At 40.7% G+C, this 13895-nt stretch overlaps 1 protein-coding gene across 3 annotated transcripts in view; it reads left to right on the forward strand.

The window, feature by feature from the left end:
* The first annotated feature begins 6208 nt into the window (after positions 1–6208).
* cnksr1 (connector enhancer of kinase suppressor of Ras 1) overlaps positions 6209–13895 on the forward strand; it is a 62907-nt gene continuing 55220 nt past the window's right edge. For all 3 annotated transcript variants that reach the window (XM_065288244.2, XM_065288245.2, XM_065288246.2), the window contains exons 1-3: positions 6209–6439; positions 9648–9805; positions 13195–13397. In XM_065288244.2, coding sequence (XP_065144316.2) covers positions 6388–6439; positions 9648–9805; positions 13195–13397 — 413 coding nt within the window. In that variant the 5' untranslated portion in view covers positions 6209–6387. The remainder of the gene's footprint in view (positions 6440–9647; positions 9806–13194; positions 13398–13895) is intronic.

The raw sequence follows: 13895 nt of genomic DNA on the forward strand, positions 1-13895 counted from the left end.
TTTGTGCTCTGAACATATTTTCTATGCAAAGCACACAAGTCAGCTGCCTTTAAATGTTATGCAAAACGAGAACCGGTAAAGTACAGCAAATTTGAATGCATTAACGTAAATTGAAAGGAAATAGCACTGCTTCTTTTTAAGAGACAGAAAGCGAGGGTGCAGGGGGCTGAGAAAGTGCTTGATTTGATGTGAATATGCATTACTTTTGCCATCACAACTTTATTAATGTCTCTACTCTGCATTTCTTCCGTGGGTGAATTCATTTGCATCCAAGTTGCATATTTACCTTTTTCTTAGCAGACATCCTGAGAAATAGCCAGAAAACACAAATTACCAAAAACACAGATTCGATTAGAGTCAGGTCTTGTTACACTGTAAAGTAATTCTGTAGAAATTACAGTGTTACTTGCAGCTGGTTGCCAGTAACTTACTGTAGATTTAAATTTATGTTATTTACTGACAAGAGTTTGTTCAAAGTTAAATAAATATTAAATATTAACAAGTCTTTATCTTTATTTTAGTTTTACTCAGTAAAGACTTGTTAATGTCTAATGATCATTTAACTTTGAACAAAATGTTGTCAGTAAATAACATAAATTGAAATCTACAGGAAGTTACTGGCAACCAGCTGCTAGTAACACTAATTTCTATGGAATGTTTTTACAGTGTAAATGTGCTCAAAATAAATGCAAACATCAATACAGCAAAGCAAAGACGAGCAAAGCAACATGCATCAGAAGAGCATAAGATTAGATTTTACTGATGCATGCAAAAAAAGAAAGTGAGCAAAAACCTATAGGTTTCCTCAATGACTAAAACTGCTGGCCTGACGTCAAGCTGTGACGTCGAGTTGACGTCATAAATTAACGTCTTTCTGACGTCAAGCTGTAACATCTGGTTAACGTAAAAACCCAACGTCGGCCTGATGTCCAGATGTAGCATTGGTTGAAGTAAAAAACCAACGTCGCCCTGACGTCAGGCTGTAACGTTGGATTGATCTCAAAACCCAACATCGGCCTGGCATGAGTGGCATCAAGCTGTAATGTTGGATTGATGTCAAGATATAGCGCTGGTTGAAGTCAAAAAACCAACGTCAGTCTGACATCAAGCTATAACGTTGGATTGACGTCAAAACCCAACGTTGGCCTGACGTTCAGGTTGTAGCGTCAGTTGAAGTCAAAAACCAACGTCGGTCTGACATCAAGCTTTAACGTTGGATTGACATCAAAACCCAAAGTTGGCCTGACTTCAAAACCCAAGGTTGGCCTGACGTCCAGGTTGTAGTGTTGGTCGAAGTCAAAAACCAACATCGGTCTGACATCAAGCTGTAACGTTGGATTGACGTCAAAACCCAACGTTGGCCTGACGTCAAAACCCAACATTGGCTTGACATTCAGATGTAGCGTCGGTCGAAGTCAAAAACCAATATCGGTCTGACATCAAGCTGTAACGTTAGATTGACGTCAAAACCCAATGTTGGCCTGATGTCCAGATGTAGCATCGGTCAAAGTCAAAAACCAACATCGGTCTGACATCAAGCTGTAACGTTAGATTGACGTGAAAACCCAACATTGTCCTGAAGTCCAAATGTAGCGTCGGTTGAAATAAAAAACCCAACGTCGTTCTGACATCAAGCTGTAACGTTAGATTGACGTGAAAACCCAACGTTGGCCTGACGTCCAGATGTAGCGTCAGTTGAAGTCAAAAACCAACGTCGGTCTGACATCAAGCTTTAACGTTGGATTGACGTCAAAACCCAAAGTTGGCCTGACTTCAAAACCCAAGGTTGGCCTGACGTCCAGGTTGTAGTGTCGGTCGAAGTCAAAAAACAACGTCGGTCTGATATCAAGCTGTAACGTTGGATTGATGTCAAAACCCAACGTTGGCCTGACGTCGAAACCCAACATTGGCTTGACATTCAGATGTAGCGTCGGTCGAAGTCAAAAACCAATATCGGTCTGACATCAAGCTGTAACGTTAGATTGACGTCAAAACCCAAAGTTGGCCTGACGTCCAGATGTAGCCTCGGTCAAAGTCAAAAACCAACATCGGTCTGACCTCAAGCTGTAACGTTAGATTGACGTGAAAACCAAACATTGTCCTGACGTCCAAATGTAGCGTCGGTTGAATTCAAAAACCAACATCGGTCTGACATCAAGCTGTAACGTTAGATTGACGTTAAAACCCAACGTTGGCCTGACATCCAGATGTAGCGTCGGTCGAAGTCAAAAACCAACGTCGGTCTGACATCAAGCTGTAACGTTGTATTGACATGAAAACCCAACATTGGCCTGACGTCCAAATGTAGCGTAGATTGAAGTCAAAACCCAATGTCGGTCTGACGTCCAGATGTAGGGTTGGTTGAAGTCAAAAACCAACGTCGGCCTGACATCAAGCTGTACTGTTGGATTGACATCAAAACTCAACGTTGGCCTGACATCCAGATGTGGCATCGGTTGAAGTCAAAACCAACATCAGTCTGACGTCAAGCTGTAACGTTGGATTGGACTCAAAAAACAATATGAATACATATTTTAAAGAGTTTGATTAGACTTTGCAAATTTCATCATGACAAAAACCTTTTTTGTTGTTTTTTTACTCTTCGGCCAACCAAAACACAGCCAGATCTCAGCCAAATATTTTCTTTACCTTCCTCAAACCAAGACTCATACATTTTTTGCTTTTGGTTGGCCAGACTCACTTCACAACTCAGCCGAATGCTGTTTTACACAAGGCTATGAACAAAGGAGAACAAGAAATACAGCAAAAATGCCCAATGTAAGCCAGATTCGTCCCAGAACATGAACATCTATCTGGGAAAACTTTGTAAAGCATATATACAATAGTTGTTTCAAAGACAGAGGCACATTTGTCAACATGAAGAATGAGATGTGTTTAGACATGTTGAGGACTGAATGGTATTTCCTCGCATCTGGAGGCTGCAGAGCTCAAGTCTCTCCAATCTTATTTGTATTAGTTTGTATTTCTCAAAAAGTCACTCATTTCCATATCTTTGGCATTGTCTATAAAATTCCATCGGTGCAAGCTTGATATTGAAGTTTTATCATCACTCCAATCTCACTTAAATTAAGCTTATACAGTACCTTTCAGTAACATTGTGAATCTTTGGTAAAGAGTACAGATAATGGATTTTGAATTACACTCGGTTAGGTTATCCCTGCATGTGCACACAGTGTCACCATAACTCAGTGAGACTATTATCAAAGGGCTTCAAGGATATATTACATTTGGCCACTTAAAGCTCTGCAGCCTGGAACAGAATGCAAATCCAATCAAGCACTTGTTTTGCGTTTGAAGTGTCCTTTTATGTTTCAACAGTCACTGTCTGCAATTGCATATCTGTTTGTTCTGAATTGTAGTCTCTAGGTTGTGCTTAAAACCACAGACAGACACACTCTGTTTATGACATGCTGGCTCTATTCAAGAGGCATGAATTATAGAGCCTATTTGAGGCAAGACAGAAAAGTGCTTTCTAAACATGCCTTATCGTGTTTGTACAATAAATAACGTCACCAACTTTATAAAAGATATTCTGTATTCATGTAGCCAAACAATAATAAACCAAAGTCAAATCATCTTCCACATGAACGGTAGGAGGCGCAAGAGTGCAGTGCAAAATGGGGCCTCAACTAACTTCCATGACTTAGGTGTTTTTTTCTTCACATTTTCTAGGTTGATAGAAGCACTGGGGGCCCAATTATAGCACCTAGGGGGGTGTGCACACCAAAGATTTTAAACATCAAAGTTTCACAGCAACCAAAATGATTTTTCAGCTTTCTCAGCTAAGCGTTTTGGTTGCCGTGATACTTCTGCTTTGTTTATCAGTTGTTGCTGGTTGGTTGTTGTGATGTTTATCCTGACCCTCCTCCCCAGTGATTGGACAGCTGTGTGAGAACTGACATAGACGAGCTGAGCTTTTCACCTAAAGTTAAATATTTTTCAACTCTCTGCGCTCAGTGATGAGCACAGAAAAACCACAGAGCACCGGCTTTTGGCGCATAAAAAATAGAGCTGTCAAAAGATTAATCGTGATTAATCGCATACAAAATAAAAGTTTGTGTATATATATATAATTGGAAACAATTAAAAACAACCAAGAATTTCCATGATATAGTCATAGAATATTTTGCTTATTTATCCGTGTCATTGTTACGGATATCCGCATTTTTCCATGGCCGTACCACAGACTTTCTTTTCCGTGTCATTGTCAAGGATTGGTTACTCAACTGTTTTGTCCTATTTTCTTACCATTGTCGCTTCGGTTTAGGGTTAGATTTACATAAAATGACATCCTTACTAGGGCTGGGTATCGATTCAGATGTTTCAGATCGAATCAATTTCGATCCACAAGCTATCAAATCGATTCTATTTAATTTCGATTCTGGTTCTCGGGTCAGTTTTTATACTTGATTCTCGATTCAACTCAATTAATATAGATTTAATACAAATACTGTATTAATAAAAAAGAACAGTGAACAGCAGTTTACAAGTGGGTAATTAATAAAAAGAAATTAAAAGCCACAACACTATCGTTGTCGTCTTGCTTGCAAAATCTAAAATGCTCTGACTTTTTATGTGAAGGTGGCATCAACGTCGATGAAGCACCTGAAATCACCATTTTATGCACTAAATGAATGAATGAACTAAATGAATGAATATCGCTTCTTGATAACATAGCGCAAGGCAAAAAAGTTTGCGGAAATAAATATGAATATATATGCTCTTTGAGAATCGATTTTGAATCGACCACGTTTTAGAAAACGATTATTCGAAAAATCGATTTTTTGCCCAGCCCTAATCCTTACTCAAACCCAACTCTAACCCTAACGGCAGGCAACAATGGTTTACAAATCTGAAAATATAAAAAAATAAATCAGAAAAAATATTATAAACCAATACTTAAAGTGACATCCTAACGCAAACACCAAATCTAACCCTGAACCGAAGCGACAATGGTTTGAAAATAGGAAAAAGCAGTTGAGTAACGAATCTGTGACAATGATACGGAAAAGAAAGTCCATGGTACGGCCACGGAAAAATGCGAGATCCGTGACAATGACATGGATAAATGAGCAAAATATTCCATGACTATACTTTGTGAGATCATGTTGCAGTAAACGATTTGGTGTGCACGTTACCACCTGTAACATGGAAAAAGTCTGATTTTTACGATATGTACCCTTTAAAAGAAAAAATCTTTTTTTATGTTTTTCATCTTTCCCAATCTCCATCATCATTTTTAAACATAATATAGCTTTGGACTATTATTTGCTCCTTAAACAAAATGTTAAATGATCTTAAATTAGCATTTAATTATTTAAATTAGCATTAGTTAAGTGTAAAAATTAAATTAAAAAAACAATTCACAGTCTGTGGTATACTGTAGTATTTACTAGGCCATTGGTTTTCAAACTGGGGCCCGAGATTGTGCCAGGGGGGCCCCAGTTTTATGACATTTTATGAAATACATTAATTTATCATGAATTCTGTGTAATTAAACCTAAAAAAATAAGGCTACTAACCAAAAGCACTACTTTTTTGCATAATTTAATGTTTTTTTTTATTAAAATTTAGAGTTTTAGAACAGTTTTTTGTCACAAATTTTCTTTGGGGGGCCGCGAAGGAATGCACCATACACAAGGGGGGCCACACGCTGAAAAAGTTTGGGAACCATTGTACTATGTCATTACGTTGTAAAAAAAAGAAAAAAAAAATTAAATTGTGCACTCATGCATTTAGCAGACACTTTTATTCAAAGCAACTTACAGTGCATTCAATCTATACATATTTTTATCATTATCTACACAGTATGTTGTCTGGGGATTGAACCGTCACCTTTGCGTTGCTAGCACCAGTTGAGCTACACAAACAAAGTGGGCTGTAGTAGTATACTTTATTATAACATAGTAGTTACTACACCGTGTTTTTGTATAAAACAATATTCTCCAGTATTAACTATAGTGATCTGATAACTCGTATAATTTTAGACTATAATATTTATTATGGTATGTTTTCAATAAAATACACTACAGTTTACTATAGTAAATACTAAACTATACAGTCAGTGTTATGTTGGTGGATTTGCTGGGAGGAGTCGATCAAACGTAGAAACTGATGTACTGTAGGAACCTATTAGGAAATAAAGTAGGCAGTATGAAAGAGTTTCATCGACCCCTCCCTTCAAACCGAGACAGGCGCAGTATGATGTAGGTCGCAGTAATCACGGCCTGACATCAGCTCAACACACTATTGGCTGACAGCACACCATTACCTGTACGAAGGTGTGCCAGTAACCAGCAGGATGAACCTTCACGCGCATTAAGCTACGGGACACTTACAGGATTTTCAATTTATGCTCCCAAAAACATGGAGCCCGTAACGTCTTGGAGCACCGAAAGAGTTACCTCATGGCTCGAAGGTGTGTATATGTGTACCCGATTGTACTTTAACCGACAGACAGGAAACTTTGTATGAGTGTGAAGAGAGATAAAGTGTGGCCGAGAGCAACGGGAGCGACGCGGATCCCTGTGGAAGGTGTTATGTTGGAATGAGGAAGCGCGTTCACGATTGTTTACTGTATGTTAGTTTGTTAGGCTCGCACGGCAAAAGCTAAAAAGGTTTATAAACAGACTTCGTGTAAATAAATAACCCTGCGGTATTCACTTTTCCTACGGACTGATAGTATGAATGCAATGCAGTGCTGTCATTCACTGCTCAAGTCTTGACTGGCCCACGATCCTAATGCTGATGTTTTTATACTGTCCCAGGTTCAGTTTCACTTTAACACTCGTATAGCGTTATTTGAATACAATTTACATGCGCAACTGTGTATTGACATTGTTATAATTAGTTGTATTATATAATACTACGTGAAACACGTGCGTGCGCTTCGTAAATATTAAGTAGATTTGCTTGTTAATACACAGTACTTGTTGGTTTTGCAATAGTAATTAATTATTAGGCCTGGAAATATAAAGTAGCTTTTGTAATGACTGTACACATTTAATAATTTTCACTGAAACTTTTTAAAAGTGGTTTTGTTGTTGTGCGTTTTATTTTTTTTATTGAGGCAGAACTCCGCCCCCTAAATGTGTTTTTGTTCCTTATATGTATTTCATAACTTTTATGTATCCAAACTAGTTTAAATATCAAATCTTCTTGCTTATTTCTTAAGAAGAGATTTATAGTCTTGGCATGAATGTAAATCGTTTCATAGTTAACTTATTTAACGTATTTAAATATATTTGTATAATTTTTAGACATCAGGTTGTATCATGTGATCATTCAGATCCTGGTGTTTAAGTCACTAAATTAAATCTCTAAATGTGTGATAACCAAGTCAAGATGTTACAGTTTCCTTATTTGTCAGGTTTTTCTAGAAGTCACCTGCTGTTGGCTTACATTTTATATGAATGCGTAAGGACAAAAAGCAACTTAACAGCCCTGTTATGAGTCGTTTAAGAAACAGGCATCACGAGAAAATACTGTAGATTGTTGTGAATCTAGATCCGGCAGTTGTGAGACTGGATCTGAATTTGGCTCTGGATCTTGTTGCGTAAATCTTGCACAAAGGAATTTCCCTCAGGGCACAAAATCCTCGGGAAATAAGCTTTAACCTGAATGCTTTGTGTCCGTGAGCATACAGCAGTTTACAAAAATGTGACCCCAGTCTGTGAAACCAAACTGAAGCCGTTTTGTTTTTGAAAATATAACCTTGATATCTTTAATAATGACTGAATAAGTTCATGTCAAATACATTGAAATCAAACTGTAATGCTCTAAATCCCATTAAATTAGATATTAGTCTGGCTTTTACAGACAGGGTCACAATTGTAAGGCATCCCATTATGCATAAGCATTCTGACGCTCTTTCCTCAACTTAATCATTCCGAAGTTCCCAATATTTTGTCACGTGAATACAAAGCAGGTGTGTTTGAATGTGACTTAGTTTCAACAACAGCTGTGTATGTTTAGCGTACTGGGCACTTGACCACTCATTTCCTGCAATTATATTGAATGAATGTAAAGAATTTATTTGGTTTTGTGTGTTATGTTGTAAATATGCGGTACAAATGTTCACAAAACAAATAAAGGGTGTGTGAGGGTGTGTGTGTTGGGGTTAGTCTGGTAATAATTAACTTTATAAAAACAATAGAAGTTTAAGCCCATTAAGATAACTGAATAAACTGTGTGGTCCTTATGTAGCCATTTCTTTTTATAGACGGTTTACAACATAAACAAACGTCTTTCGTGGATCAAATTTAACATCCTGTAAACAATAACAACAAAATCCTAAGAGTAGTTTATTTGCTACCCAGTCTCATGAAATAATGTACCTATAGTCACATATTTTTTAATTCTTTTTCATAATACCGTCACGAATTTCCGCGTTAACTCGTGTTTATGTGTCATTGTCACGTATTATTTACGCAACTGCTTTTTCCTATTTTCAACCATTGTCACTTCGGTTTAGGGTTAAATTTGGTGTTTGCGTTAGAATGTCAGTTTAAGTATTGGCTTATTCAATTTTTTCTGATTTTATTTTTAAACCATTGTTGCCTGGCGTTAGGGTTAGAGTTCGATGTCATTTTATGTAAATCTAACCCTAAACCGAAGCGAGAATGTAAGAAAATAGGACAAAACAGTTGGGTAATCAATACGTGAAAATGACCCATAAACAGAAATTCGTGATACGATCACAAAAAACGCGGAAATTCGTGACAGTATCACAAAAAAGAATATAAAAATAACGTGACTATAAGTACGTAATTTAATGAGACCGGCTGTTTATTTCCGATAACAAGCAAAATATAAACAAGTAGAATTTTCATTTTTGGTTGAACTATTGCTTTAAGTGTCTTACATCTGACAGAATCAAACCTATAGCCATTATGTAAACAGCCCATGTACTGTATGGCAGTGGTTCTTAAACTGGGGGCCCTGAAATGGTGCCAGGGGGCCCCCGATTTTATGACATTTTATAAAATAAATTAATTTATTATAAATTCTGTGTAATTAAATCTCAGAAAAATAAGGCTAGTAACCAACAGCACACCATTGTACAATTTAATATGTTTTGTTTAATTCAAATATTACATTTTGAAAGGTTTTATGTCATACATTTTCTGTGGTGCGGCCACGAAGGGATGCACCGTATACAAGGGGGGCGCACGCCGAAAAAGTTTGAGAACCACTGCTGTTTGGTATACCATTAGACCTTACGATTCAAAATGGATGTAGTTCATTAGACCAGTGGTTCTCAAACTGGGGGCCCCAGTTTTATGACATTTTATAAAGTACATTAAATTATCATGAATTCTGTGTAATTAAACCTTAAAAAAAATAAGGCTACTAACCAACAGCACTACTTTGTATAATTTAAGATGTTTTGTTTAATTAAAACTTTATGTTTTATGACACATTTGTCATAAACTGTCTTTGGGGGGGCCGGAAAGGAATGCACCGTACACAAGGGGGGCCGCACGCTGAAAACGCTTGAGAACCACTGCATAAGACCATTCCATATACAAATAAATAACATCAAATCTTTTTATTTTATGTTTTTAACAGAGTTAAAGCCTTTTATTGTGATTTTGTGTTTATTTGTGTGTGTTGTGTTGTGTCAGGTCTGGATGCTCCTCTGAAGGAGTATTCAATCTCTGAGTGGAAGCTCTCGGGCTCAGATCTGCTGCATCTCTCCACTGCCAGGCTGGAAAAACTGGGAGTGCATAAAATCGGACATCAGGAACTCATACTGGATGCCGTGGAAAAACTCTGTGCTTTGGTAAGATTACAACATAGCAGAAAATATGCCTTAATTAAGAAATCTGAAAATGCCAACATCGGTAGCGTTAGGTCAGTGGGATTATTATTAGCCTTTATTACTTTCTTACTTACTTATTCATTTAGCTGACGCTTTTATCCAAAGCGACATACAATTGCTAAATATGTCAGAGGTGTGAGGATTTGTGCAGAGAATGAACCCAAATGCAGACTTAACTAAAATAATAATTTATTGACAACAAAACATGGAAAACAAAACCCACGAGGGGGCAAAACAAGACAGTATAAACGCTACACTAAACTGACATAAAACTAGACATGAACCAACATAAAACTACAAATAACAAACTAGACTAAACGATCTTGATACTCACAGATGCACGACTGAAGAACACGACAGGATAGTAACAATACGAACGCGCACTGGACAACAAACACAAGGACTCTTAAATAGGGAGAAAGTAAATGACATACACCTGGAAAATAATCACGAGTAAGGGATCGGGGAAAAAGTGACGAGACCTGGGAAATGTGTGGTCAGAATAAACCAATACAAAAACCACACATTTCCCACATAAAACATGGTACTGCCAGGACCCCGAACACAAAGACTAGATGTAATAAAACAGATGGTTTCAGACGGATCCTGACAGTAGCCCCCCCTTAAAGAGCGGCTACCAGACGCTCCTCAAGGGGAACACTAAACACGGGACAAAACAGACTGCATACAAGACATGACCCACGAGAACATTACAAATACTAACAGGGGCAAACAGGAAATGACAATAACAGGATTGGGATGGGACAATAAAAATAACAAACAAGGGAGGGGGGTGGGGGAACACAAAAGTTCAGAGGAGGTGGTCCAGGGTGGGAGGGTGGGAAAGGAGTCTGGGTAAACTTGGGGAGAGTTCTGGAAGGTTCATGGCCGAACATGGCAAAATCTGGCTGGGGTTGCGCTGACTGCGCACATGGCTGGGGTGGCGCTGGCGGCGACCACGGCTGGGGTTGCGCTGGCGGCGGCCTCGGCTGGGGTTGCGCTGGCGGCGGCCTCGGCTGGGGTTGCGCTGGCGTCTGCGTCGAAACCTCTGGGGGCTCTGGCGGCTGCGTCGACGGCTGTGGGCGCTCTGGGCGCTCTGGCGGCTGCGTCGGCGGCTCTGGGCGCTCTGGCGGCTGCGTCGGCGGCTCTGGGCGCTCTGGCGGCTGCGTCGGCGGCTCTGGGCGCTCTGGCGGCTGCGTCGGCGGCTCTGGGCGCTCTGGCGGCTGCGTCGGCGGCTCTGGGCGCTCTGGCGGCTGCGTCGGCGGCTCTGGGCGCTCTGGCGGCTGCGTCGGCGGCTCTGGGCGCTCTGGCGGCTGCGTCGGCGGCTCTGGGCGCTCTGGCGGCTGCGTCGGCGGCTCTGGGCGCTCTGGCGGCTGCGTCGGCGGCTCTGGGCGCTCTGGCGGCTGCGTCGGCGGCTCTGGGCGCTCTGGCGGCTGCGTCGGCGGCTCTGGGCGCTCTGGCGGCTGCGTCGGCGGCTCTGGGCGCTCTGGCGGCTGGTCAAGAGTTCCCTTCTTCCTCTTCTTTTTGCGAGGTCGTGGAGCAGAGAGTGGTTGAGGTGGTGCAACCAACTCCGAGGAGGACCCCCCGGACGAAGACTCCCAGGAGATCCTCCTTTCTCGTTTCCCTCGAAGGGAGACAGGTGGGGAGGAGCTCTCTGGAGCCGGAGGGAAAGGTTCTGGGTCGCCGAGAGTCAAGCCTCCCATGACTTGACCCTCTGGGATGGTCTGAAGAGGAGCTGGATGGGAAACTGCGGTAGGAACTCTGAACTCCCGGTTCATGATGTATTCCACCGAGTCCGGGAAGCTCATGGGTTTGATGACCCACCGTTCAGTCTCCGATAGAGGCTCATCAAGGCAGCTAAGGAAAATGACTTTTAGCTCAGACTCATTAAAGCCAGTGCCCTTCGCTGCCTTTAAAAAGTCCATAGCAAACCCCATCAATGGATCTCCCTTCTGGCGCATGCCAAACAACACGTGAGCCCCCTGGGCTCTACAATCGGCAAACATATAGTTCATCGTCTGCTGGGTTCAGTGGTGGCGCGTTCGTAATGTGAGGATTTGTGCAGAGAATGAACCCAAATGCAGACTTAACTAAAATAATAATTTATTGACAACAAAACATGGAAAACAAAACCCACGAGGGGGCAAAACAAGACAGTATAAACGCTACACTAAACTGACATAAAACTAGACATGAACCAACATAAAACTACAAATAACAAACTAGACTAAACGATCTTGATACTCACAGATGCACGACTGAAGAACACGACAGGATAGTAACAATACGAACGCGCACTGGACAACAAACACAAGGACTCTTAAATAGGGAGAAAGTAAATGACATACACCTGGAAAATAATCACGAGTAAGGGATCGGGGAAAAAGTGACGAGACCTGGGAAATGTGTGGTCAGAATAAACCAATACAAAAACCACACATTTCCCACATAAAACATGGTACTGCCAGGACCCCGAACACAAAGACTAGATGTAATAAAACAGATGGTTTCAGACGGATCCTGACAAGAGGTTGCACGCCTCTGGAGCAACTAGGGGTTAAGTGTCTTTCTCAGGGACACAATGGTGTGTCACAGTGGATTCGAACCCGGGTTTCTCACACCAAAGGCGTGTTTTTTTAACCAATGGTGGTGATGTCATTCCAGTATGATTTGAATATTTTCCAAAGAGCACCGTTTGTGCTTTGGGGAGGATAAAAAATCTGATCTTTTGAACATAGTTAACATGGTCAGTGTCCCAAATTTGCTTGTATAATCTTGAATATGTCTCATTTGCTTTTAGTCATAGTGGGTTTTTTTTGTTAATCTTTTTCAAATCTTAAAAAACATCTAAAATGTGTGGTCTCAGACGTCTGCACCCCACAGCACTGTCAGTTCATTTCTGATTTTAAATGTGATAATTGCGGGCTTGCCGGCTGTGAACTTTCACTGACAGTGCATGTACTCAGTAAATGTTTTGCCTGCTGGGAGGATTAATATGGACCTGCTGGTACCAGGACTCCTTACATGTGTCGTAACAGCAGAAATCTGGCTCAGCTTATCAGATCAAAACATCAAGAAGAATATAGGAGAAAGTCTCTACATTTGTCCAGCCATAGTTAGCGGAAATTAAACCCAAACCAAAGGTTATTACAGCGTCTTTTAAATCATAGTTATTATGCAGTGAAAGATATGATGGATCAGGAGCATACCAAGCAAAACTGAAGTAATAAATGAGTTATAAACATAAAAGTTTTTCATTACTGTGCTTTTATACATTTTGCCATGTTGCATAGCAGCCTGGAATCAACACACGTACACTTCATCTAACCCTTTGTCCTGTGTCTGCGCAGACGTACAGTGGTGGTGGAGAGAATGTGGGCAGCTTGACAGAGAAACTACGCGCATTGGCTCACACCCTTCAGATGACCATACAGGGCCGCTGGCGCGTTAATGCCAGCGATGTGCAGAGCACCACCACTCTGCCACAACACGTACTGCAGGCAGTGGTGGACGTCATCACAGCAGCCAAAGGTCTCATGTCTTTGCTCAACAGGTGAGGAAGACAGTGAAATAAAAGTTAACCTTTGTCTGTTTATCTGAGCAATTCCATGCAAATGCCAACCTTGGTATGAAAAAAGTTTTTAAAGGGGACATTTTACAAGACTTTTTTAAGATGTAAAATAAATCTTTGGCGTCGCCAGAGTACCTATGTGAAGTTCTAGCTCAAAATACCATATAGATAATTTATTATAGCATGTTAAAATTGCCACTTTGATGGGGCAGTTGTAGCCTAGTGGTTAGAGTGTCGGGCTTGTAACCCAAGTGTTGCCGGTTCGAGGCTCACGACCGGCGGGTTGCGACTGTGGTGCCCTTGAGCAAGGCACCTTAACCCTAATTGCTCCCCGGGCGCTGCAGGGATAGCTGCCCACTGCTCCGGGTGTTTGTGTGTTCACGACTTGCAGTGCGTGTGTTCACTATTCACTGGATGGGTTAAATGCAGAGGTCACATTCCAAGTATGGGTTACCATACATTGGCAAATACTCACTTCAC

This window comes from Paramisgurnus dabryanus, chromosome 17, assembly GCF_030506205.2.
Source record: "Paramisgurnus dabryanus chromosome 17, PD_genome_1.1, whole genome shotgun sequence".
NCBI lineage: Eukaryota > Metazoa > Chordata > Actinopteri > Cypriniformes > Cobitidae > Paramisgurnus > Paramisgurnus dabryanus.